Here is a 27,368-nt window from a genome sequence, read left to right as displayed (position 1 = left end):
AGTTATCATGCCCAGCCCAAAAATACACTTCTAAAAAGGCAACGTAATTATAAAACAAACACCTCACCATTAAATTTCAAATGAGGCATCAATTCCTTCATTTCTTCTTCCGTGAGCTCAATCCCTTCGCTTACTAGAAAGTTGTCTAAGTTCTGGACATCAATCACCTCACCTTAGAAAGGGTGAGAAATGAATTGTAGAAATATTACAGAATTATTTGCAAAGGACAAAGAACACTATCTGTGCTTATATACATTATCATTCAGAATACAAGAGTCAGAAACAAAAATCTTTAATTCTGATTGAAAAAATCAGAAAGTGGCTACAAAGAAGAAAGTAACCAGGGGTTAGGAATTGACTGGTGGGTTGTTGCAAAATCCACAACAAATTAAAATACATATAGAGACTTAGTTTTATGTAACAACATTACAGATTAATGTAACAGGGGAAAGAGAGAATTCCATCACTCTAACACAGGAACCATTTTTAGTTTTTGATATTCCATTTTGGTCTTGGCAATAAGACTGTACTTTTACAATGTGGAAATCTAATTATGTACAATTCCATATTTTGCTTTTTCAACCTAAAATTATTCCTTCATAAACATGTTTCCAAGTTGCCATATAATCTTTACAGTTAGCATTTTAACATGTTATCCCATTAAACTGACATACCATGGTTTATGTAGTAATTCTCATATGGTTAGTTATTTCTAATCAGTTTCAATTTTCTCAATATTATACGAATGAAAGTCCTTAGGCAGAAATTTTTTCATTTTATTCAATGAAACACTATTTCTTTTTTTTTTTTTGAGATGGAGTCTCGCTCTGTCACCCAGGCTGGAGTGCAGTGGCTGGATCTCAGCTCACTGCAAGCTCTGCCTCCCGGGTTCACGCCATTCTCCTGGCTCAGCCTCCCGAGTAGCTGGGACTACAGGTGCCTGCCACCTCGCCCAGCTAGTTTTTTTGTATTTTTTAGTAGAGACGGGGTTTCACCGTGTTAGTCAGGATGGTCTCGATCTCCTGACCTCGTGATCTGCCTGTCTCGGCCTCCCAAAGTGCTGGGATTATAAGCTTGAGCCACCGTGCCCGGCAATAAGACACTATTTCTAAAGGATAAATATCTAAGAGTGGGGTTAGTGGGGAAAAGGGTATGAATAGTTCTGTGGCTCTTGATATCTATTACTACTTTGAAGAACTCTTTTGGGGAAAATTTTGGAGACTAGTATGGGCACTGATATATAAATACAGATTAGTTATTGTTTACTCAACTTCAGCAGCATCCACAAAAATGGAGCATATGTTATATGAAAAAATCTGAACACGTGTGAATGGAAAATATTCTTCTCCAACATTAATTGCAAATATTAAGATGTTACTTATAACATCTTTCCATTATAGCTTGCAACTCACCCTTGATGTAACTGACAGCATCCATTAAGTCATTCAGGTCAACTGCTGTCTCACCTGTAAGGCAAGGGAAGTATACCTCAGAGTCAGATGAACTGATGTTACTGAGACCCTCAACATTTATGCTGTACGAAGTTCTGAAGTTATGAAGATCAAAATAATTCAGTAATCTTTTTCTTTTTTATTTTTTTGAGGTGGAGTCTCACTCTGTTGCCTAGGCTAGAGTGCAGTGGTATGATCCTGGCTCACTGCAACCTCTGCCTCCCGGGTTCAAGTGATTCTCCTGCCTTAGCCTCCCAAGTAGCTGGGATTATAGGTGCATGCCACAATGCCCAACTAATTTTTTGTATTTTTAGTAGAGATGGGGTTTCACCATGATGGCAGGCTGGTCTTGAACTCATGACCTCAAGTGATCCACCTGCTTTGGCTTCCCAAAGTGCTAGGATTACAGGTATGAGCTACCATGCCCAGCCAGAATTTACTAATCTTTAAATTTTTCCGTAGAATTTTATGGACTTATCCTCAGAGATAACAGTGTTACCTTAGAAACAAAGAAAGCTTTAATTGTAACAAATCTATCGAATTTTTGGTTTTTCTTTGCTTTAAAGACCACCAGAGTGGTCTAAATTAAGAAGTGATTGGTTACAGTTAAGCATAGGGAGAGGATAAACAACTCTGACCCTATGTACTTTTATTCAGTCAATTAATCAACAGCTATTTATGTATCAACTTCTATGTGCCAGGCACTTGAATAGGCTTTGGGGATACAAAAGTAGGCAAGGTGACAGAGTTCTGGCTCTTAAGGAGTGTACAATGTAGTGAGAGAGACAGATAATAAACATATAAACAAAAAGGATAATTTGATGTACTGTTAAGATGCTATCAAAAATAAAATAGGGCAACATAATAAGGAGTTATAGAGGATGGAATTGATTTAGACAGGGAGGTCAGGGAAGGCCTCTCAGAGGAGGGTTTATTTGGGTTGAAGCCTGAATGATGAGAAATGTGAAGAATTGAGGGAAGAGCATTCCGAGTAGAAGAGCAGTGTGTCCAATAGTCCTAAGGTGGGAATGAATTTGCCATGATCAAGAGACAGAAGGACAGTGTGACAGGGGCCAAACCATGCAGGGCCTTGTAGGGCATGATGATAAAGTCTGGATTTTACTTTGGTTGCAATGGAATGTCATTGGAGGCCTCGGAAAACTGGAGTAACTTGACCTGATTTCAGCTTTCAAAAGATCACTCTGGCTGGTGTGGATAGCATAAGGAAACTGGAGGAATGGAGACCAGACAGGAGCCTGTTTCAGTGGCCCAGTAAAGAGATGACAGTGGCTTGGGCTGTGCTTGCAGTAGTGGAGATGGTGACAAGTGATGGATTCAGGACGTATTTTTCATTTTAACCTAGTTTCTTTTTCAAAATTTTGTTTTCCCTTCTTTTCACAGGTGTTGATGAACCTAGATTTAAATGTGGGATAGGAAGGAAGGAGAAATCAAAGATGAAACTTAGTCTACCTTCCCCAATCAACAGGGTGGATGGGATGCCTTTACTGAGTTGGGGAGGACTTAAGAAATTTTAGGAGAATTAACCAAGAATTCCATTAAATTGGTGATGACTTTTAGAAATCCAAGTGGAGATATCAAATAACTCATTCAATATGCTATTGCTGACTTAGAGAAATTGAGCTAGAGATACAAATTTACTCTACCAGCTTAGAGAAGGTATCTGACCCAATGAGACTGAATGCAATCTCCTAAGAGGAGAGTGTAGATAAAAAGACAGCCAAGGGTCTAACCCTGGGTAACTTCATTATTTAGAGACCTTGCAATCTTGCAAGAGGGGAGGAACAGTCAAAAAGAAAACTGAGAAGAAAATGTCAGTGAGCGAAGAAGAAAACCAGGTGAGTATGGGGCTTTAAAAGCCTAGAGAAAAACACATTTCTTTTTCTTTTTTTTCAGACAGGGTCTTGCTCTGTCACCCAGGCTGGAGTGAAGTGGCACACAATCACAGTGCATTGCAGCCTCCATCTCCTGGGCTCACGTGATCCCCCTGCCTCAGCCTCCCGAGTAGCTGGGACTACAGGCACGTGCCACCACAGCTGGATAGTTATTTTATTTTTTTGTAGAGACAGGATTTCACCATGTTGCTTAGGCTCGTCTCAAACTCCTGGGCTCAAGCGATCCACCTGACTCAGCCTCCCAAAGCGCTGGGATTACAGGAATGAGCCACCGTGCCTGGTTGAAAAATGTATTTTAATAAAAAGGGGGTGGCCACTTATGTCAAATGCTGCTAAGATGTCAAGTAAAATAAGAACAAAGAATTGACTGTGAGCCTTGGCAAGAAGTATATTATTGACAGTCTTGTTGAGAACTCATTTGGTGCCATCGTGGAGATAAATACCTAACTGGAGAATGCTGAAGTGTGAATGGGAGGTGAGGATATGGAAACAATGAGTAACGACAACTTTTTGAGGCAACTCTGCTGTGCAGAGGAACCAGGAGATGATGTGGTAGCTAGTAAGGAGCAAGTGTGAGAGAAAAGCATAGCTGCATGTCAAGAGAAATATAGATAGAGATACTTCAGAGAGGAAGAAACTGATGATGCAGGAAAGGGGAAATATTGCAGGAGGTAAGTTTTTGAGAAGGCAAGAGGAAACAGGATCCAGGGTGCAAGTAGAAAGGCTGGCCCATGAAAGGAGCATTCTTTCCCCTTTATAGCAAGACAAAAGGCAGGGCATGTGGGCATAGGTATATGTAGGTTCATAGAAATGGAGGTAGGAAATGAGGTCTTTCTTCTCTAACTGCATCTATTGTCTCTATGAAGTTTGAAGTGAGATCATTAGCTGAGAGTTGAAGTGAGGAGATACTGGAAATTTGGACAGAGAAGGTGTGAAATTGTCTCTGAGAGTGAGAAAGTGAAGTTACTTGGAAAACATAGTGGGAACTTTTTTGGCAGTGTTAAGGGCTAACTTGAAGTTTCTGCCCATTACGTGAAATGAGTTCTATTAGTATGGCTTTGTGATCTTCTCCAGCAATGTTAAGCTGTTCAGGGGTAATCATGGAGTAAAAAATGGCCAAGATTTTGCCAAGGAAATTTGAAGTTCAGAGAGTTTGTAAGCTTACATGATGTTGAGGCAGTGAATCTAATTTAAGGAAGGAAGAAAATTAAGAGATGGTGGTGGTGGGGTTGTTGAATAATAAAAGAAAAGTAGGGTCGAAGGCATGAAGGTCTCCACATGGCTGGAATAGCTGGAGATGGAGTTCTATACTCTGTTCTGGTACAACACATGATTCAGTAGCACTGTTTCATCATATTCAATTGGTAAGTGGAATAATGTTACAGTAATGTGAACAGTGTGTTGGTTCATATGTAATTTTTCCTAAATAAGAAAGGAATCCTTTTCTTCAGCAAGCAAGAAAAAAATCTTAGGTTGGGGCTACAGCTGGAGCCTTTTCTGTTCCATATTTTAATAAAATTAAAAAATTAGTGCCTATGATGCAGGACAGGGAACCAGCTTCACTGGCTGAGAGCTCTACTTCCACCAACACTATTTCAGAATGGCAAGCCAGCTCTTTAACTCCTTTTTTGGGATGTGTGTGTGTGTGTACGCATTTTTAATTTTTTTTTTTTTTTTTTTGAGATGGAGTCTTGCTCTGTTGCCCAGGCTGGAGTGCAGTCGTGTGATCTTGACTCACTGCAACCTCTCACTGCCTCCTGGGTTCAAGCGATTCTCTTACCTCAGCCTCCTGAGTAGCTAAGGGTATAGGTGCCTGCCACCACGCCCGGCCAATCTGTTGTATTTTTAGTAAAGACAGGGTTTCACCATCTTGACCAGGCTGGTCTTGAACTCCTGATCTTGTGATCCACCCACTTTGGCCTCCCTAAGTGCTGGGATTGCAGGCATAAGCCACTGTGCCTGGCCCGTTTTTAAATATCTTATAGCTGTTCTGTGCTATTTGCCTGGGCGGTACAAGTTTCCTTGTGCTTTTGGTAGTGTTCTGGTTACAAGCTGGCATAGATTTTGAGTGTGCTTCCAGAATTTTCTCCATAAGCTCCATTACTTTAGTGGGTAATTTTACAGAACAGGAGGTTTTTCAGGAATTCCTATGTGGTGTTATGGCAAAAATGTCTGCACAGTAAATGAACTGGAAGGAAAAAGATTAGAGAGTGCGTCTATGAAACAGATTTTGGAGGTAATGAAGTATTAGGGAAGGGCAAGTTCCAGGTCATTACTATGTGAGCAGTAATCAGGATGGAAGGGAGGAAAAAATGACTGAAGTTAAAGATATAAAGGAACAAGAGGTCAGAGTATTGGATGGATGACGTGTATCAGGAGTTTTTAACCTGGGTCTATTGACTCTGTATTGCCAGAATTCAGGGAGGTCTTGAGCTGGAATGGGAAAAAAATACTTTCTTTTTTTTTTTTCTTTTTTGAGATGAAGTCTTGCTCTGTCACCCAGGCTGGAGTGCAGTGGCGCAATCTCAGCTCACTGCAAGCTCTGCCTCCCAGGTTCACGCCATTCTCCTGCCTCAGCCTCCCGAGTAGCTGGGACTACAGGCGTCTACCACCACGCCCGGCTGATTTTTTGTATTCTTTTAGTAGAGACGGGGTTTCACTGTGTTAGCCAGGATGGTCTTGATCTCCTGACCTCGTGATCTGCCCGCCTCGGCCTCCCAAAGTGCTGGGATTACAGGTATGAGCCACTGCGCTGGCCTTTTTAACATTTAATTTAATTTAATTTTATGTTCCAAAATAGAGATAGGGTCTTGCTATGTTGCCTGGGCTGATATTGAACTCTTGGCCTCAAGCGATCCTCCCACCTTGGCCTCCCAAAGTGTTGGGATTACAGGTGTGAGCCACAATGCTTGGCCAAAAGTGTGTCTTTCTTTTCACTAACCATTAATTTAAATTTACTATTTTCTTCAATTATTAATGTAGGCAATAAACCGTTAGAATAGTTGCAAAAGTTGTGACTTTGTCACTAATAGAAATCACTGACATTTTCAAATCATAATATAGTTGTTCCAAATATGTTGAAATGTTGCTTATGCTCATTATTAATTTTTTATTTATTTTATTTTTTTGAGATGGAGTGCAGTGGTGTGATTTTGGCTCACTGCAACCTCTGTCTCCTGGGTTCAGACAATTCTCCTGCCTCAGCCTCCCTAGTAGCTGGGATTACAGGTATGCACCACCACGCCCAGCTAATTTTTTTTTGTATTTTTGGTAGAGACGGTGTTTCACCATGTTGGCCAAGCTGGTCTCAAACTCCTGTCCTCAAATGATCTGCTCTCCTCAGTCTCCCAAAGTGCTAGGATTACAGGTGTGAGCCACCACACCTGGCCCTCATCATTACTTTAATATTATAAAAATAATTTTAACTATCTGTAATCCCAGCACTTTGGGAGGCTGAGGCAGGTGGATCACCTGAGGTCAGGAGTTCAAGGCCAGCTTGGACAACATGGTGAAATCCCATCTCTACTAAAAATACAAAATTAGCTGGGCATGGTGGCGTGCACCTGTAATCCCAGATACTAGGGGGGCTGAGGCAGGAGAATTGTTTGAACCCGGGAGGTGGTGATTGCCCTGAGTCAAGATTGTGCCATTGCACTCCAGCCTGGGTGACAGGGCAAGACTCTATCTTTAAAAAAAAAAAAAAAAATTGAACCACTACTGGAAAGTGTTAAATGTTTTAATAAATACGAATAATTTATATTTTAATGCTGTGATAAATTATATTTTAATATAATTAGCTTCTTTGTAATCCTATTATTATATTTTATACATTTTAAAACATTATACTCAGAAGTGGTCCATTCATCAGATTTTCAAAGGGGTCCATGGCACAAAGTCAAAAGCCATTGATCTATATGAAAGATATTGAAGAACAAGGGCAGGAGTAGGAGAGAAGGAAGACAGTGAGCCCAGTGCTATTTCTTATAGGATGTTTTAAATTGCATATTGTCTTATTTATTTATATAAAAGGAATAATTAATAAACAAATATGTTTTCTGTTAGGAAATATTTTCATAACAGGAAAAACTGATTAACAGATTATGGAGTTTCCTTTCTTCATTCTGTTCTTTTCTTCTTATTATTATACTTTAAGCTCTGGGTACATGTGCACAATATGCAGGTTTGATATCTAGGTATACACGTGCCATGTTGGTTTGCTGTACCCATCCACTCATCATTTGTATTAGGTATTTCTCCAAATCCTATCCCTCCCCCAGCCCTCCACCCCTTGACAGGCCCTGGTGTGTGATGTTCCCTGCCCTGTGTCCAAATGTTCTCATTGTTTTATTTCCACCTATGAGTGAGAACATGCGGTGTTTGGTTTTCTGTCCTTGTGACAGTTTGCTGAGAATGACAGTTTCCAACTTCATCCATGTCCCTGCAAAGAACATGAAGTCATCCTTTTTTATGGCTGCAGAGTATTCTATGGTGTATATGTGCCACATTTTCTTAATCCAGTCTATCAATAATGGACATTTGGCTTGGTTCCAAATCTTTGCTATCGTGAATAGTGCCACAATAAATACATGTGTGCGTGTGTCTTTATAGTAGCATTATTTATAATCCTTTGGGTATATACCCAGTAATGGGATTGCTGGGTCAAATGGTATTTCTAGTTCTAGATCTTTAAGGAATCGCCACACTGTCTTCCACAATGGTTGAACTAATTTACACTCCCACCAACAATGTAAGAGCCTTCCTATTTCTCCCCATCCTCTCCAGCACCTGTTGTTTCCTGAATTTTTAATGATTGCCATTCTAACTGGCATGAGATGGCATCTCATTGAGGTTTTGATTTGCATTTCTCTGATGACCAGTGATGATGAGCATTTTTTCATGTGTCTGTTGGCTGCATAGATGTCTTCTTTTGAGAAGTGTCTGTTCATATCCTTTGCCCACTTTTTGATGGGGTTGTTTGTTTTTTTCTTGTAAATTTGTTTAAGTTCTTTGTAGATTCTTATTAGCCCTTTGTCAGATGGGTAGATTGCAAAAATGTTCTCCCATTCCGTAGGTTGCCTGTTCACTCTGATGGTAGTTTCTTTTGCTGTACAGAAGCTCTTTAGTTTAATAAGATCCCATTTGTCTATTTTGGCTTTTGTTGCCATTGCTTTTGGTGTTTCAGTTATGAAGTCCTTGCCCATGCCTATGTCCTGAATGGTATTGGCTAGGTTTTCTTCTAGGGTTTTTATGGTTTTCGGTCTGACATTTAAGTCTCTAATCCATCTTGAATTAATTTTTGTATAAGGTGTAAGGAAGGGATCCAGTTTCAGCTTTCTATATATGGCTAGCCAGTTTTCTCAGCACCATTTATTAAATAGGGAATCCTTTACCCATTTCTTATTTTTGTCAGGTTTGTCAAAGATCAGATGGTTGTAGATATATGGTGTTATTTCTGAGGCCTCTGTTCTGTTCCATTGGTCTACATATCTGTTTTTGTACCATAACCATGCTGTTTTGGCTACTGTAGCCTTGTAGTATAGTTTGAAGCCAGGTAGCATCATGCCTCCAGCTTTGTTCTTTTGGCTTAGGATTATCTTGGCAATGTGGGATCTTTTTTGGTTCCACATGAACTTTTTCCAGTTCTGTGACGAAAGTCATGGGAAGCTTAATGAGGATGGCATTGAATCTATAAATTACTTTGGGCAGTATGACCATTTTCATGATACTGATTCTTCCTATCCATGAGCATGGTATGTTCTTCCATTTGTTTGTGTCCTCTTTTATTTCGAGGAGCAGTGGTTTGTAGTTCTCCTTGAAGAGGTCCTTCACATCCCTTGTAAGTTGGATTCCTAGGTATTTTATTCTCTTTGAAGCAATTGTGAATGGGAGTTCACTCATGATTTGGCTCTCTGTTAGTCTCTTATTGGTGTATAAGAATGCTTGTGATTTTTGCACATTGATTTTGTATCCTGAGACTTTGCTGAAGTTGTTTATCAGCTTAAGGAGATTTTGGGCTGAGACAATGGGGTTTTCTAAATATACAATCATGTCATCTGCAAACAGGGACAATTTGACTCCCTCATTTCCTTATTGAATAGCCTTTATTTCTTTCTCTTGCCTGATTGCCCCGGCCAGAACTTCCAACACTATGTTGAATAGGAGCGGTGAGAGAGGGCATCCTTGTCTTGTGCTGGTTTTCAAAGGAATGCTTTCAGTTTTTGCCCCTTCAGTATGATATTGACTGTGGGTTTGTCATAAATAGCTCTTATTATTTTGAGATATGTTCCATCAATATCTAGTTTATTGAGAATTTTAGCACAAAGGGCTGTTGAATTTTGTCAAAGGCATAATTATCTATTGAGAAAACATGTGGTTTTTGTCTTTGGTTCTGTTTATGTGATGGATTACATTTATTCATTTGCATATGTTGAACCGTCCTTGCATCCCAGGGATGAAGCCAACTTGATTGTGTTGGATAAACTTTTTGATGTGCTGCTAAATTCAGTTTGCCAGTATTTTATTGAAGATTTTCGCATCGATGTTCATCAGAGATATTGGTCTAAAATGCTCTTTTTTTGTTGTGTGTCTGCCAGGCTTTGGTATCAGGATGATGTTGGCCTAATAAAGTGAGTTAGGGAGGATTCCCTCTTTTTCTATTGATTGGAATAGTTTCAGAAGAATGGTACCGGTTCCTCTTTGTACATCTGGTAGAATTCGGCTGTGAATCCATCTGGTCTTGGGCTTTTTTGGGTTGGTAGGCTCTTAATTATTGCTTCAATTTCAGAGCCTGTTATTGGTCTATTCAGGGATTCAACTTCTTCCTGGTTTAGTCTTGGGAGGGTGTATGTGTCCAGGAATTTCTCCATTTCTTCTAGATTTTCTAGTTCATTTGCATAGAGGTGTTTATAGTATTCTCTGATGGTAGTTTGTATTTTTGTGAGATTGGTGGTGATATCCCCTTTATTATTTTTTTATTGCATCTATTTGATACTTCTCTCTTTTCTTTTTTATTAGTCTTGCTAGCTGTCTATCAATTTTGTTGATCTTTTCAAAAACCCAGCTCCTGGATTCATTGATTTTTTGAAGGTTTTTTTGCATCTCTATCTCTTTCAGTTCTGCTCTGATCTTAGTTATTTCTTGCCTCTGCTAGCTTTTGAATTGTTTGCTCTTGCTTCTCTAGTTCTTTTAATTGTGATGTTAGGGTGTCGACTTCAGATCTTTCCTGCTTTCACTTGTGGGCATTTAGTGCTATCCATTTCCCTCTACACACTGCTTTAAATGCGTCCCAGAGATTCTAGTATGTTGTGTCTTTGTTTCATTGGCTGGAAAGAACATCTTTATTTCTGTCTTCATTTCATCATTTACCTAGTAGTCATTCAGGAGCAGGTTGTTCAGTTTCCATGTAGTTGTGCGGTTTTAAGTGAGTTTCTGAATCCTGAGTTCAAATTTGATTGCACTATCATCTGAGAGACAGTTTGTTGTGATTTCTGGTTTTTTTTTTTTTTAATATTTGCTGAGGAGTGCTTTACTTCCAATTATGTGGTCAGTTTTAGAACAAGTGTGATGTGTTGCTGAGAAGAATGTATATTCTGTTTATTTGGGGTGGAGAGTTCTGTAGATGTCTATTAGTTCTGTTTGGTGCAGAGCTGAGTTCAAGTCCTGGATATCCTTGTTAATCTTCTGTCTCGCTGATCTAATATTGACAGTGAGGTGTTACAGTCTCCCATTATTATTGTGTGGGAGTCTAAGTGTCTTTGTAGGTCTCTAAGGACTTGTTTTATGAATCTGGGTGCTCCTGTATTGGGTGCATATATATTTAGGATAGTTAGCTCTTCTTGTTGAATTGATCCCTTTACCATTATGTAATGGCCTTCTTTGTCTCTTTTGATTTTTAAAGTCTGTTTTATCAGAGACTAGGATTGCAACCCCTGCTTTTTTTGCTTTACATTTGCTTGGTAGATCTTCCTCCATACCTTTATTTTGAGCCTATGTGTGTCTTTGCACGTGAGATGGGTGTCGTGAATATAGCACTATGATGGGTCTTGACTCTTTATCCAATTTGCCAGTCTGTGTCTTTTAACTGGAGCATTTAACCCATTTACATTTAAGGTTAGCATTGTTATGTGTGAATTTATCCTGTCATTATGATGTTTGCTGGTTATTTTGCCTGTTAATTGATGCAGTTTCTTCCTAGCATCAATGGTCTTTACAATTTGGCATGTTTTTGCAGTGGCTGGTACTGGTTGTTCCTTTCCATGTTTAGTGCCTCCTTCAGGAGCTCTTGTAAGGCAGGCCTGGTGGTGACAAAATCTCTCAGCATTTGTTTTTCTGTAAAGGCTTTTATTTCTCCTTCACCTATGAAGCTTAGTTTGTCTGGATATGAAATTCTGGGTTGAAAATTCTTTTCCTTAAAAATGTTGAATATTGGCTCCCACTCTCTTCTGGCTTGTAGGGTTTCTGCAGAGAGATCTGCTGTTAGTCTGATGGGCTTCCCTTGGTGGGTAACTTGACCTTTCTACCTGGCTGCCCTTAGCATTTTTTTCTTTCATTTCCACCTTGGTGAATCTGACAATTATGTGTCTTAGGGTTGCTCTTCTCGAAGAGCATCTTTGTGGTGTTCTCTGTGTTTCTTGAATTTGAATGTTGGCCTGTCTTGCTAGGTTGGGGAAGTTCTGGATAATATCTTCAAGGATGTTTTCCAACTTGTTTCCATTCTTCCCGTCACTTTCAGGTACACCAATCAAATGTAGATTTGGTCTACTCACATAGTCCCATATTTTTGGAGGCTTTGTTCATTTCTGTTTACTCTTTGTTCTCTAACCTTGTCTTCTCACTTTATTTCATTAATTTGATCTTGAATCAGTGATACCTTTTCTTCCACTCGATCAAATCACCTATTGAAGCTTGCGCATGAGTCACGAAGTTCTTGTGCCATGGTTTTCAGCTCCATCAGGTCATTTAAGGTCTTCTCTACACTGTTTATTCTAGTTAGCCATTTGTCTAACCTTTTTTCAAGGCTTTTAGCTTCCTTGAGATGGGTTCATACATGCTCCTTTAGCTCGGAGAAATTGGTTATTACCGATCTTCTGAAGTCTACTTCTGTCAATTTGTCAAAGTCATTCTCTTTCTAGGTTTGTTCCGTTGCTGGCGAGGAGCTGCGATCCTTTGGAGGAAAAGAGGTGCTCTGGTTTTTAGAATTTTCAGCTTTTCTGCTCTGGCTTCTCCCCATCTTTTTGGTTTTATCTACCTTTGGTCTTTGATGTTGGGGACCTACAGATGGGGTTTTGGTGTAGGTGACCTTTTTGTTGATGTTGATGCTATTCTTTTCTGTTTGTTAGTTTTCCATCTATCAGTCAGGCCCCTCAGCTGCAGGTCTGTTGGAATTTGCTGGAGGTCCACTCCAGAACCTGTTTGCCTGGGTATCACCAGTGGAGGCTGCAGAACAACCAATATTGCAGAACAGCAAATATTGCTGCCTGATCCTTCCTCTGGAAGCTTCATCCCAGAGGAGCACCCGCCTATATGAGGTGTCTGTTGGGTGCTACTGGGAGGTGTCTCCCAGTTAGGCTACACAGGGGTCAGGGACCCACTTGAGGAGGCAGTCTGTCCATTCTCAGAGCTCAAACGCCATGCTGGGAGAACGACTGCTCTCTTTAGAGCTGTCAGACAGGGACATTTAAGTCTGCAGAAGTTGTCTGCTGCATTTTGTTCAGCTATGCCCTGCCCACAGAGGTGGAGTCTAGAGGCAGTAGGCCTTGTTGAGCTGTGGTGGGCTCTGCCCAGTTAGAGTTTCCCTGCCTACTCAATTCTCAGCAATGGTGGACGCCCCTCCCCCATCCAGGCTGCTGCCTTGCAGTTTGATCTCAGACTGATGCGCTAGCAGTGAGCAAGGCTCCATGGGCATGGGACCTGCTGAGCCAGGCATGGGAGAGAATATCTTTGCCAGTTGCTAAGACCTTGGGAAAAGCGCAGTATTTGGGCAGGAGTGTCCTGTTTTTTCAGGTAGTCTGTCAAAGCTTCCCTTGGCTAGGAAAGGGAAATCCCCCGACCCCTTGCACTTCCCAGGTGAGGTGATGCCCTGCCCTGCTTCAGCTCACCCTCTGTGGGCTGCACCCACTGTCCAACCAGTCCCAATGAGATGAAACAGGTACCTCAGGTGGAAATGCAGAAATCACCCATCTTCTGCATTGATCACACTGGGAGCGCAGACTGGAGCTTTTCCTATTCAGCCATCTTGGAGCGCCTCTCCTTTTGTTCTGCTCGTTAACAACTTTTCTATCTTCCTCATCATCATCACCACCACACCACCATCCATCATCACTAACATTTACTGACTATTCTAGACTGCATTACATGCATTATATATACTAATTTCAGAGCAAGAAGTAAAGTAATCATAGAGCGTCATTTAGTTCAACTCCCCATTTTACATATGAAGGAACTAAGATTAAGTAGGGTTAAATCATTTGTCAGCAAGTCTGTGGCAAAACAGGGACCAGGACCCAGCACAAAGAAATAATGTATACTGCATGAGGAACGTATGCTAGATTCACCAGGGAAAAGAGAAGACTTTTCCCCCTTAGACGCTGTCAGGTGACTTTTCAAAAAGTATATATAGCAATGGCAACTCTCACCCCAAATTTATCAGTTAGTCCCTTTCCTCATATTTTCATAAGAACTAAATATTATCAATCTTGTTAAGTTTTGCCAGTCCAATGAATGAAGATAGTGTTGCATTGTGTTTTATTTTGCATTTTCATGATTATTGGTGAGGTTAAACATATTTTCATATGCTATTTGGGGATTTGCATTGTATTTCCTCTTGTATGAATTATCTATTTGTATATCTGCCTATTTTTTCTATTATCAGTATGTTTCTTATCAATGTACAAGGGCTTTTGCTACCTTAGGGATATTAGCTCTTTGGCTTGCAACTATTCATTTCTAATTTATCATTTGACTTTTGACTTTCTTGATTTTTCTCTTAAATGTTCTCTTCAATTCCTTTTTCTTTCAGATCCTTAAGTGTGTGGCATTCCCAGGCATGACTGAGGGTTCAAGTGGCATCCCTGACATATCTTTTCAAAAGCATTTTTGAAGATAGTGTTTCATCATGACTCAGAACTAAGTTTTTACATTTACTTCATTATGATGCTGAAAAGGCTAATTTCAGCAGTTCTAATGGAAGGGCTTAATGTTTCTCTGAAGAGCATAGAGATATTTGTAATACTCACCCTCAGTTGGTAGTTGGGTCATGAGTTCCTCAAGTTCCTCATCCTTGATTTTAGTTCCCATGTTTTCCAAAAATGTCTCCACTTTTTTGATTTTGACCCTTGGCCCTTAAGAAAGAAGGGCATGGAATAAGAATATGAGTGTTATTGTTTAAGGGTAAAAAATATTAATCATGGTCATGCATCAGAAACCCCAACTAGATGGTAAAATACAACAATACAAAGAAACTATTAACGTGTGTGTGTGTGTGTGTGTGTGTATCTCCCTTGATTTAGATATGTCAGTTAAAAGTTGGAAAGAATTGACAAACATAACTGATGAATTGTTAACAGTATTTACCTTTATGGGGAGGGGATTTGTGGAAGACAGGTGAACTTACATTTCTTTTTTTCTTTTAAAAACAGGGTTTTGCTCTGCAGCCCAGGATGGAACTGCAGCCTTGAACTCCTGGGCTCAAGCAATCCTTCTGCCTCAGCCTCCTAAGTAGGTAGGACTATAGGTATGTGTCACCATGCCCAGCTAATTTTAAAATTTTTTGTAGAGATGAGGTCTCACTATGTTGTACAGTCTGGTGTTAAACTCCTGGCCTCAGTGATCTGCCTGCCTTGGTCTCCCAAAATGCTGACATTACAGGCATGAGCCACTGCGCCAGACTGTATCAGTTTTTTTTTAAGTGGTTAGAGTTGCATAGTTTTCTTGTATTATTTTAGTGTTCTAAAACATCTTTTTCTAATTCACAATTGAAATAATAATTACTTACACAGAGTTAGTATGGAAAGATAGGGTATTTCTCTTAATACTGATCCAGTGGGCTCTGCTTTGGTTTTCTCTGAGAGGTCAATAGAGAGGAGTAGGCAAGTCTAATGACTTATGGTTGAAACAACAACTAACTTACTTCCTATAGTGATATGATGCTTTAACTTGCTTTAACTTATATCCCAAAAGGCCAACTCATCCAAAGAAGAATGATAAGTTATGTCTTAACAATGAATGAGTAAATTGGCAGGAAGCGAAGTTGGAACATTTAAAAGAAAATACCAAACATAAGCATTTTTTAACTTGCTTTTTCACCATGCTTCCTACTTACCATTGAGGGCCTTCACACCTTTGAGCAATCTATTCTTATATACCTTTCCATTAGCTGTAAGATAAGACACAATTCAGAATACAGGTTAAACGATAGGAAGACTAACAAAATCAGCACAAAGACAACACAACATCCATAATTTCAGGGAAAAAAACCTCTTCCAATTTGCTTGGAAGTTTCTTCTCTGTTACACTTAAGAATGAACCCAACAATAAAGAACACTTTCCCTGTTATAAATCTATCCATTGATTCAATAAAATACAGTATTTCCCTGTTTCTGTCTTGTTCCTTCCTTTTCTTTCTTCCCTGGTTTCCTTCTCATTGGTCATGATGAGATTAGGCAGTGCTCCCAGGGCGACAGGATAATTTAGCCTGGATGGTGGGACAACCCCAGTGAAAGATGTTGCTAGCTTTCAGTATTAAAATATAAGCAACAAAAGCAGGCAACCAGACTCTTTTTTTTTTTTAGAGATGGAGTCTTGCTCTGTCACCTAGGCTGGAGTGCAGTGGCACAATCTTGGCTCACTGCAACCTCCACCTCCCAGGTTCAAGCAATTCTCCTGCCTCAGCCTCCCATGTAGCTGGGATTATAGGCATGTGCCACCATGCCTGGCTAATTTTTGTATTTTTAGTAGAGACAGGGTTTCACCATGTTGGCCAGGCTGTTCTCAAACTCCTGACCTCTTGATCTGCCCACCTCAGCCTCCCAAAGTGCTGGGATTACAGGCATGAGCCACCGCATCTGGCCAAGATTTCTTTTAGTGTGATAACTGTGTTTTCTAAATGAGGTTTACTGGGCATATACATGTATAATTTAAGAAGTTTTCACACACAAGCCCCTAAATCCAAGCTTCAAAGGATGTGGTAAATACTCACTGCAAATTGGCAGAGTTTTCAGCAGCTTCTTGTGCTCCTCATCAGTGAGTACGAGCCCCATTTTCCTCAGCTCATTCCCCAGATTACTGACATTAACTTTTTCTCCTTTGGAAAGATGGGAATTGTTACATACAAGAATTTTAGGAAGAGAATAATGATTTCAAATTATGAAAAAAATTACCGGCCAGGCGCAGTGGCTCACGCCTGTAATCCCAGCACTCTGGGAGGCCGAAGTGGGTGGATCACCTGAGGTCAGGAGTTCAAGACCAGCCTGGCCAACATGGTGAAACCCCGTCTCTACTAAAAATACAAAAATTAGCCAGGTGTGGTAGTGGGCACCTGTAATTCCAGCTACTTGGGAAGGTGAGGCAGGAGAACCACTCGAACCTGGGAGGTGGAGGTTGCAGTGAGCCGAGATCACGCCACTGCACTCCAGCCCAGGTAACAAGAGTGAGACTCCATTTCAGAAAACAAACAAACAAACAAACAACAACAACAAAATAAACAAAACCTCTACATAACATAAGTGTCTACAGGAAAAATCCCAAATCAAAGAGTAACATTACAAAACAAACATTTAACCGTTAAATTTGTAAGGGTGTCAATTTAGCATGTTAGTAATAGTCTGAAGAGAAAACTACTATTTAAATATATTTTTTATGAGACAGGTTTTTGCTCTGTCTCCCAGGCAGGAGTGCAGTGGTAATCAAAGCTCACTGAAGCCTCAAACCCCTGGGCTCAGCTGCCTCAGCCTCCCAAGTAGCTGGGAATACAGGCACGTGCCACCATGCCCAGCTAATTTTTTTTTTTTTTTTGTAGAGACATGGTATTGCTTTGTTGCCCAGGCTAGTCTTGAACTCCTGGCCTCAAGTGATCCTCCTGCCTCAGCCTCTCAAAGTGCCGGGGTTACAGCCATGAGCCCACATGCCCAGCCAAAATCTATCTACTGTTTAAAAACATTCAAATTTTTTCTCTATAGAGCATTAAGGTCTTAGTTAAAAATGAATGCCCTTTTCACCATGACTTCTGACTCACCTGTAAAAGCTTTTGCTTCATCCATCACCACATTCACATCAACCATTTCATTTTCTATAAGAAAAGACAAGTCAGACATAGAGACCAAATCTTAGACAACTGACATGAAAATTTAAGGTGTAATATAAAGGACTGGAATTCAGCTATTTCTCCTAATTTTCCCTAGTAACTTTTTAACTCAAAGTGAAGAAGAAACAGAGGATAGAAAAAGATCAAGCTGTAAGTTTAAAGTAAACATCTACTTAATTAATACCACTTTCCATAAAGTATCAAATGACTCAACATTGAGATGAAGCAAGCTTAATAGTAATTCCTTCTATAGGCCTTTCTCTTCCTTCAGACCCATAAGGGGAGTATGTTTTAATAGACATGATTGAATTTGAAACCTAGAAGTCACTTACATACATAAACAGTGAACCTTTAAACCTTGAAGGAATGCTATCTTCTTAATCTACAAATTTTGCTTATGTTCCCACCTCTACCCTTCAAGACTGTAATCTACTTGAGTGCAGAAATTATGCCTTAATTTTATTACACTACTGGGTTTAAATTGTCTACTCTCTAGTTCATTGTTTTGCATATAGTATATGCTAGCTAAACAAATGAAAAAATTCAGTGGTATAGAAATAGTCACACTGTTGGATGAGAAAAAAAAGTTGTCATTAAAAAAACAAAGAATTCTAAAAAATACCTCATCGGTAACAATATTTTCCAGCAGGAAGCATTTTTGAGGACTCCTAGCTAAACATGTGGGGACAATGTTACAATTAAAAAGTAATTTATGGTGACTTTTTCATGATAGGAGGAAGGGCCAGACAAAATTATGGATAATTATCAATGTTGTTAAGCCCAGGGTGTGTGAGGTTTTAAACGACAAATTATGGCTGGGCAGGGTGGCTCATGCCTGTAATCCCAGCTCTTTGGGAGGGCAAGACATGCAGAACAGGAGTTTGAGACCGGCCCGGCCAACATGGCGAAACCTTGCTTCTATTAAAAATACAAAAATTAGGTTGGGTGCGGTGGCTCATGCCTGTAATCCCAGCACTTTGGGAGGCCGAGGCAGATGGATCACTTGAGGTCAGGAGTTGGAGACCAGCCTGGCCAACAAGGTGAAACAATACAATTATTATTATATTGTATTGTAATTATTATAAACAATACAAATAATTATTTGTATTTTTAAATACAAAAAATGAGCTGTGCGTGGTGGTGGGTGCCTGTAATCCCAGCCACTTGGGAGGCCGAGGCAGGAGAATTGCTTGAACCTGGGAGGTGGAGGTTGCAGTCAGCTGTGATCGCACCACTGCACTCCAGCCTAGGCGACAGAGGGAGACTCCATCTCAAAAAACAAACAAACAAACAAAAAACAAAAAAAATGAACCCACAAAAATTAGCTGGGTGTGGTAGTGCATGCCCATAATCCCAGCTACTTGGGAGACTGAGGCATGAGACTCGCTTGAACCTGGGAGGTGGAGGTTGCAGTGAGCTGAGACTGTGCCACTGCACTCCAGCCTGGGTGACAGAGCAAGACTCAGTCTCAACAAAACAAAACAAAAAACTACAAATTAGGCCAAAACTGTTTTCTATGGTAGGGCCAGCTACAGGTGAAGGTAGCATGGAAGATGTTTGCTGATAGCAGCGGCCTACTTTAGTTACACCTGCCGATCGCTAGTTGAGAACAGAAACCCTGAATTAGGGGAGAAAAACTATTTATTTTGGGTTGGCATATGCTGGCTCTACTGAAAGATGTGCTGTCTGGCTCTCAGATGGAAGCTTGTTTTTCAAGGGGAAGAGCCATCTAATAAGGAAATCTTAGCCAGGGGCTCATTCCTTAGCAATTTCTTCCTAATGAATTATTCTAGCTTTGTCTCCGACAGTTTTGTCTAGTTAAAACGGTCTTATTGAGTTATTAAGAAAACTTTGTCTTATTATAAAAAGGTTTACTTGGGAAGGAAGTAAGGGAGGGAGGGAGGGAAGGAAAAAGGAGGGAGGCAGGAGAATGTATGAAGCAAGTATGGCAAAATAGTAACATTTGTTAACTCTGGTCAATGGGCACACAATGTTTGTTGTATTGTTCTCTGTTTTTAGGTGTGTTTGAAATATTTCATAAGCTTTTCAAAGAGGTTAAAAATAGGTTTACTTTCAGAAGCCTTCCTACAGAAGCCCTACGTTTCTCCTAGGTACAGTGGTATCTGAAACACTTACCATCAACTGGCAGATGGTTCAGTAGGTCCTCATATTCCTCTTTCCCAACTTCGATTTCCATATTATTTAGAAGAGTTTCCAGATTACTGACACTGACTTTTTTTCCTTAGGAATTAAGAGGATGGAAAAGAAATACAAGTAATTTGAAGTAGAAGATGCCAACTTTATTATTATTATTATTATTATTTTTTTTTTTTGAGATAGAGTTTCATTCTTGTTGCCCAGGCTGGAATGGCGTGATCTCGGCTCACTGCAACCTCTGCCTCCCAGGTTCAAGTGATTCTCCTGCCTCAGCCTCCCAGGTAGCTGGAATTACAGGTTTGTGCCACCATGCTCAGCTAATTTCTGTATTTTTAGTAGAGATGGGGTTTTACCATGTTGGCCAGGCTGGTCTCAAACTCCTGACCTCAAGTGATCTGCCCACCTCAGCCTCCCAAAGTGTTGGGATTACAGGCGTGAGCCACCGTGCCCGGCCCAGAAGATGTTAGCTTTAAATATGCATTTATGTTAAGTGGAGAGTGAAATAATATATTGGCCACTCAGTGTCAGAGTTGAAAAGAGAAAATGCTCCCTCAACATTGAGCTATAATTTTCAATTGAAGTAATCATGGATGAAAAAGAATTAGACAGATTTGATAAATTGTGATAAAGATAACAAACCTAAATGAAAGCAGAATTTCTTTTTCTTTTCTTTTCTCTCTCTCTTTTTTTTTTTTGAGATGGAGTTTCGCTCTTGTTGCCCAGGTTGGAGTGCAATGGTGCAATCTCGGCTCACCACAACCTCTGCCTCCCGGGTTCAAACGATTCTCCTGCCTCAGCCTCCCGAGTAGCTGGGATTACAGGCATGAGCCACCACGCCCACCTAATTTTTGTGTTTTTAGTAGAGATGGGGTTTCTCCAGGTTGGTCAGGCTGGCCTCGAATTCCCTACCTCAGGTGATCTGCCCACCTTGGCCTCCCAAAGTGCTGGGATTATAGGCGTGAGCCACAGCGCCTGGCCCAGAGTTTCTTTCTCTCTCTCTTTTTTTAAGATAGGATTTTTTTCTGTCGCACATGCTGGCGTGCAGTGGCATGATCTGGCTCCCTGCAGCCTCGACCTCCCAGCCTCAAGTGTTCCTCCCACCTCAGCCTCCCAAGTAGCTGGGGCCACAAGTGCATGCCAGCAGGCCAGCTAATTTCCTTTTTTTTGAAGAGATGGGGTCTTCCTAAGTTGCTCAGGCTGCTCTTGAACTCCAGGGTTCAAGTGATCCTCCTGCCTTGGCCTCTTACAGTGCTCAGATTACAGGTGTGAGCCATCATACATGCTGAAAGCAGAATTTCAAACTTGCTACAGTGACATATTACTAACAGTGACTTGCTCAAATACAATTATACCAAAGGAAGAATGGTAGGTTATGAGGCATAAATTCAGAATCAGTAAACAGTGGAATAGCAAGATTTCAATCAGTGAGAAATTCAAAAAAGCAAATGTAAAGCCCAGTACATTTTAGCTGCTGTTTTCATATTCTTACCTTTGAGAGGCTTCACACTATCCAGTAATTTTTTCTTGTACACCTTTCCATCTATAAGATATGGTAAAATTCAAGTCAAAAAGAGGATAAGAAACTATTTTTATAAGACATGATTCACCTAGAAATTTATTCTATTTCACCCTCAAATAATAACAAAAGATAAGAACTGCTCTCATTGTGGTCATTCTGTCCCCTAGTTGAAACACATGCCAGTAGTTGATGTGCCCTACACACACACACATACACACACACACACACATACACATGCTGCTTCTGCTTTTTTTTTTTTTTTTTTTTTGAGACAGAGTCTTGCTCTGTCACCCAGGCTGGAGTATGATGGTGCTATCTTGGCTCACGGTAACCTCCATCTCCCGATTCAAGTGATTCTCCTGTCTCAGCCTCCCGAGCAGCTGGGATTACAGGTGTGCACCACCATGCCTGGCTAATTTTTGTATTTTTAGTAGAGACAGGGTTTCACCATGTTGGCCAGGTTGGTCTCGAACTTCTGGCCTCAAGTGATCCACCCGCCTTGGCCTCCCAAAGTGTTGGGATTACAGGCGTGAGCCACTGCGGCCAGCTGGTGGTGCTGCTGCTTTTTTCTTTCTTTCTTTCTTTCTTCCTTCTTGTTCTTCTTTCTTGCACTTTGCCTTTCTCTCCTTTCCCTGACTATGCTCTAGGCCCATGAAGTGTTCCTATCTTTATCCCTAATGGAGGATCCTAAAGGGATGATATGAAAAATAGTTATCAACTTGAACAGTAATAGAAACAATATTTAATAAAAAATTAAAAACTGTTGTTTTCTGAACAAACTCTTTCCATAAACAGAGGTGAAATTCAATTAGAATAGAGAACAGAGGGCTTATGCACCACCCCACCTCAGGCTCCATCCTATGGCAGGAGAATATGTAGTATTGAAAAACCCCTCAATGCCTGGCGTGTGTCTGTAGTAGTCTCCAATACAGTCCATCTGCATTCTCCTTCCTGCTCTCTCAGAACCAAACTCCTAAGAAGGCTGCAATTCTCATAACTGACCCTTTGAGAGAACAATCTGAAGGAAATGCTAGACAAAATGAGTAACCACAGCTTTAAGAATATATGGGGTGGGCCAGGCATGGTGGCTCACGCCTGTAATCCCAGCACTTTGGGAGGCCAAGGCGGGCGGGTCACTTGAGGTTGGGAGTTCAAGACCAGCCTGGCCAACATGGTGAAACCCCATCTTTACTAAAAATACAAAAATTAGCCATGCATGGTGGCGGGTGCCTGTAATCCATTACTTGGGAGGCTGAGGCAGGAGAATCGCTTGAACCCGGGAGATGGAGGTTGCAGTGAGCCGAGATTGTGCCACTACACTCCAGCCTGGGCTGGAGATTTAATTATTCCAAGTTATATATCCAGCCTGGGCGACAGTGAGATTCCGTCAGGGAAAAAAAAAAAAAAAAAAAAAAAAGAATATGGGGATGAATTCAAATGGGTACTGAGCATTTGCTGCCCAGGGTGCTACTTCTGCCTCAAGGGCACTATCCCCCTTGGCAATGCTTAGCCTTACTCTTGCCTGGGGAAAATTGGGGAAAAGAGCGATGGAAGGAAAGGATATCTACACAGGGTCTCTAGGACTGGGCAGGAGGCACAGTTCTGAAGCACAGGCTGACCTCTGGGGTCTTTATGGGTAGTTCTGCGCAAGTGCCCTGGAGATGGAACTTTTGAGGGGCTGTTTGTGCTGCTGACCAGCTTGGATACTGACAGTACAAGCACACAGTCCTGGAGGCCCCTGCTCTCAGGTGTTTTTCTGTTTTAATTGATGGATTGTGGGGAGGTAGGAGGGCTAACAGGGGAGGGACTGAGAATGTTGGATGCATCAGGGGGCTACAGAAAAATTTAGCTGTGTAGCTATTAAAATATTTAGCAGAGGTCTACTGGCTGAATGCAAAAGAGAGAACTTTCTCATTTCCAAATTAAAACACAAGTGACAAGAATAGGGTTTCTTTCTTTCTTTTTTTTTTTGAGACGGCATCTCACTGTATTGCCCAGTATCTTGGCTCATTGCAACCTCTGCCTGCCGAGTTCAAGTGATTCTCATGCCTCAGCCTCCTGAGTAGGGGACTACAGGCAACTGTCACCATGCCCAGTTTATTTTTTTGTATTTTTAGTAGAGACAGGGTTTCACCATGTTGGCCAGGCTGGTCTCAAATTTCTGACCTCAGCTGATCTGCTCACCTCGGCCTTCCAAAGTGTTGGGATTGTGGGTGTAAGCCAACACGCCTGGCCAAGAACTGGGTTTCTTATGCCAGAATTTCATTCCTTAGGGGGTGTAATGGTTAATACTGAGTGTCAACTTGATTGGATCGAAGGATGCAAAGTATTAATCCTGGGTGTGTCTGTGAGGGTATTGACAAAGCAGATTAACATTTGAGTCAGTGGGCTGGGAAAGGCAGACCCACCCTTAATCTGGGTGGGCACAAGCGAATCAGCTGCCAGTGTGGCTAGAATATAAAACAGGCAGAAAAATGTGAAAAGACAAGACTGGCCTAGCCTCCCAGCCTACATCTTTCTCCCATGCTGGATGCTTCCTGCCCTTGTACATTGGACTTCAAGTTCTTCAGTTTGGGGACTTGGACTGGCTCTCCTTGCTCCTCAGCTTGCAGACGGCCTATTGTGGGTCCTTGTGATTGTGTGAGTTAATACTCCTTAATAAATTCCTCTCTGTCTCTCTCTCTGTCTCTCTCTCTCCCCCACTAGTTCTGTCCCTCTAGAGAACCCTGACTAACACAGTGGGTTTCTCACAGTTCTTGTCCAGGAGCCTACGATACCACAGCTCCATGCCATGATGGTATGCTAAATACTCACCACAGACTGGCAGAGTTTTTAACAGCATCGAGTGTTCTTTTTCTGTTAGCTCGATCCCCATGTTTCTCAGCACATTTTTAAGGTTATCAGCTTCAACCTTTTCTCCTTTGAATAGATGGGAATTGTTTCAAAAGACAATATTAAGAGATTTAATTATTCCAAGTTATAAAAAATATAATCCAGTATAGCACTATTTCTAACTCCACAATGAGGTATAAATACATGAGTTGACTTCACTTACATAGAGTTATTTTGAGGTTCAGTACCTGAAAGCATTCTTTAATCCAAACAAACAGATGACACTTCTGTTCTGGGTACGAGCTGGGATAGCATGGAGTAACAGGGGGGTGGCATAACTGCTCAGTGACTTATGATGTGCTATGGCTTGAATGTCTGTGTCCCTTCCAAAATTCATGTTGAAACTTAATGCCCAATGCAACAGTATTAACAGGTAGGGCCTTTAGGGGTGGTTAGGTTATAGGGGTTCCTCGCTTGTGAATTGGACTAAGGCCCATATAACAGAGGTCTCATACAACAATCAGCCCCCTTTTCTTTTGCCTGTCTGCCCTTCCCCATGTGAGGGCACAATGTTTAAGGCACCATCTTGAAGCATAGAGCAACCCTCACCAGACATCAAATGTGCCTTGATCTTGGACTTTTCAGCCCCTAGAACTTTGAGAAAGAAATTTCTATTGTTTTTGAATCACCCAGTTTGTGATATTTTGTTATAGCAGCATGAATGGACTAAGACAGATGGTATATAGAATCTATGTAATTCTACCTGCAAGTAATACTTCTGTTTCTGCTTCATGGCCTGAATTATGGGACTAATTGTTCATAGTGATCACATTTCCTTCTGTGAAAACTTCACACTGAGATTCACTGTGTTCACCAATATTTTGGTTCTTTAAACACTAGTGAAATGAACACATTATTGGCCTACACATTAGACAAGTTAATACCTCTTTTCGAGAGTACCCACACTTTTCCTAAATTTTTCATATTCCAAAATGTTGTCAACAAGTCAAAATTATCAATAAACGGTGAAAGAGCAGAATGAATTTATCAGTGATTTCTGGAGGGGGTAAAATAATGCTTTAAAAGGTAGTTATCTACAAAGCATTAATATCTCAATTTTATTATGTCTTATATAAATTCTCACTCACCTGTAAATGCTTTTGCTGCATCCATCAAGACATCCAGGTCAACCTTTTCATTTTCTGTAAGAAAACTCAGAATTTAGATTCAGAGTTGAAGCTACTGAGACTTAAAAAATTATATAAAATTCTTAAATTGAAATTTAGTGAACAAAATTACAGTAATTTTTAATGCATTATTCTAGAATTTTTATTATTTTTTCAATCCAAAGGAGCACATACTAGAAGAAAAAAGATTCAAGCTTTAAGTATATATTCATTCAACTTAATTGAATGCTTGCTTTTATTTTACAAACTGTTAGCTGTTAAAAATATTCAGAGCATTATGGTGAGTGAAGTTTTGTTTGTTTGAAGTTAGCGCCGTCCTACAGGTCAGTCCTCCCCCTTTCAGATCTAGTTCTCTTGCATTAAGTGCAAGGCTGAGATGTGTTAGAGCAAGTGTTCTCAATGTGTGGGTCATGGACCTCTATATTCACCCAATACCCTTGGCCATTTTCACTGTGTTGACATTTGTACTGATGGTGCAAAAGCAATGTTGGACAAAACTGCTGCATATTTGCATGAATGAAGGCAGTGACAACTAACTGTACTAGCAGTCACTGCATCCTTCACTGTACATACTTGTAGTAAGATGTCCTTGGCAAAGCAGCAAAAGTTATTAATTTTTATTAGATATTAACCCTTCAGTGCATGAAACACTTTGGCTGCAATCTGAACTATGATGATTTCTTGAGGAAAAGAACTTGTATGATTGTTTGAGTTGCAAGAAAACTAGTTGCTTTTTCATGGGATACCATTTTCACTGGAGAAAAATGACTAATGGATAAAATATAGTTTTTCAGAGTTGGATATCTGCCAGACACCTTCTTGAAAATGAACAAAGTAATTCTATCATTTTAAGAAAAAAACCTAACAACAGATGTTTTAATGGTTGAGTTCAAGCTTTTGAAGAGCAATTTGAATTTTGGAAACCTTATTATCTGTACTATGACTTGATAGTTTCCCAATACTTAAATATTATTTTAATAAGAATGATGATGATATTAATAAATGTAGTTTTTAAAACAAATCAGCATAACAACCAGCTAACAACACAATGACAGTATCAAATCCACACATATCAGTAATAATCTTGAATGTAAATGGGGTAAATGACCCACTTAAAAGGCACAGAGTGGCAAGATGAATAAAATAAAGCAAGATCCAATGGTATGCTGTATTCAAGAGACCCATCTCACATGTAATGACACCCATAGGCTCAAAATAAAGGGATGGAGAAAAATCTACCAAGCAAATGGAAATCAGGAAAAAGCAGGGGTTGCAATCCTAATTTCAGACAAAATAGACTTTAAATCAACAAAGATTAAAAAAGACAAAGAAGGACATTACATAATGGTAAAGGGTTCAATTCAACAAGAAGACATAACTATTCTAAATATATATGTACCCAACACAGGACTGTTCAGATTCATAAAGCAAATTCTTAGAGACCTACGAAGAGACTTACATTCCCATACAATAACAGTGGGAGACTTCAACACTCCACTGACAGTATTTGATCACTGAGGCAGAAAATTACCAAAGATATTCAGGACCTGAACTCAACATTGGACCAAATTGATCCTACAGACCTCTACAGAACTCTCTACCCCAAAACAACAGAATATACATTCTTCTCATTGCCACATGGCACATACTCTAAAATTGACCACATAATTGGACATAAAACAATTTTCAGGAAATAAAAAAGAACCAAAATACCAAACACACTTTCAGACCACAGTGCAATAAAAAGGAGGTCAGAAATAAGAAAATCATTCAAACCATGCAATTGCACGGAAATTAAACAATGCTCCTGAATGAATTTTGCATAAATAATGAAATTGAGGCAGAAATTAATAAGTTCTTTGAAACTAATGAGAACAAAGATACAACATACCAGAATCTCTAGAATACAGCTAAGGCAGTGTTAAGAGGGAAATTCATAGCACTAAACACCCACATCAAAAAGTTAGGATGATCTTAAATTAACAACCTAACATCACAACTGAAAGAATT

General features: G+C 40.2%; 1 protein-coding gene across 11 annotated transcripts in view; it reads right to left on the bottom strand.

Annotated features, from left to right (window-relative positions):
* The window catches only part of LOC103878903 (EF-hand calcium-binding domain-containing protein 3), a 514,301-nt gene that overhangs the window by 49,976 nt on the left and 436,957 nt on the right, over positions 1-27,368 (bottom strand). For all 11 annotated transcript variants that reach the window (XM_031657656.1, XM_031657654.1, XM_021929308.2 and 8 more), the window contains 10 exons: positions 25,320-25,373; positions 24,154-24,258; positions 21,310-21,360; positions 19,800-19,904; positions 17,595-17,648; positions 16,560-16,664; positions 15,684-15,737; positions 14,599-14,703; positions 1,413-1,466; positions 68-172 (listed from right to left, as the gene is read on the bottom strand). In XM_031657656.1, coding sequence (XP_031513516.1) covers positions 68-172; positions 1,413-1,466; positions 14,599-14,703; positions 15,684-15,737; positions 16,560-16,664; positions 17,595-17,648; positions 19,800-19,904; positions 21,310-21,360; positions 24,154-24,258; positions 25,320-25,373 — 792 coding nt within the window. The remainder of the gene's footprint in view (positions 1-67; positions 173-1,412; positions 1,467-14,598; positions 14,704-15,683; positions 15,738-16,559; positions 16,665-17,594; positions 17,649-19,799; positions 19,905-21,309; positions 21,361-24,153; positions 24,259-25,319; positions 25,374-27,368) is intronic.

Source organism: Papio anubis, chromosome 17 (assembly GCF_008728515.1).
Source record: "Papio anubis isolate 15944 chromosome 17, Panubis1.0, whole genome shotgun sequence".
Classification (NCBI taxonomy): domain Eukaryota; kingdom Metazoa; phylum Chordata; class Mammalia; order Primates; family Cercopithecidae; genus Papio; species Papio anubis.
Note: the sequence above shows the minus strand (reverse complement) of the source record. Positions and strands in the feature narration are given on the sequence as shown.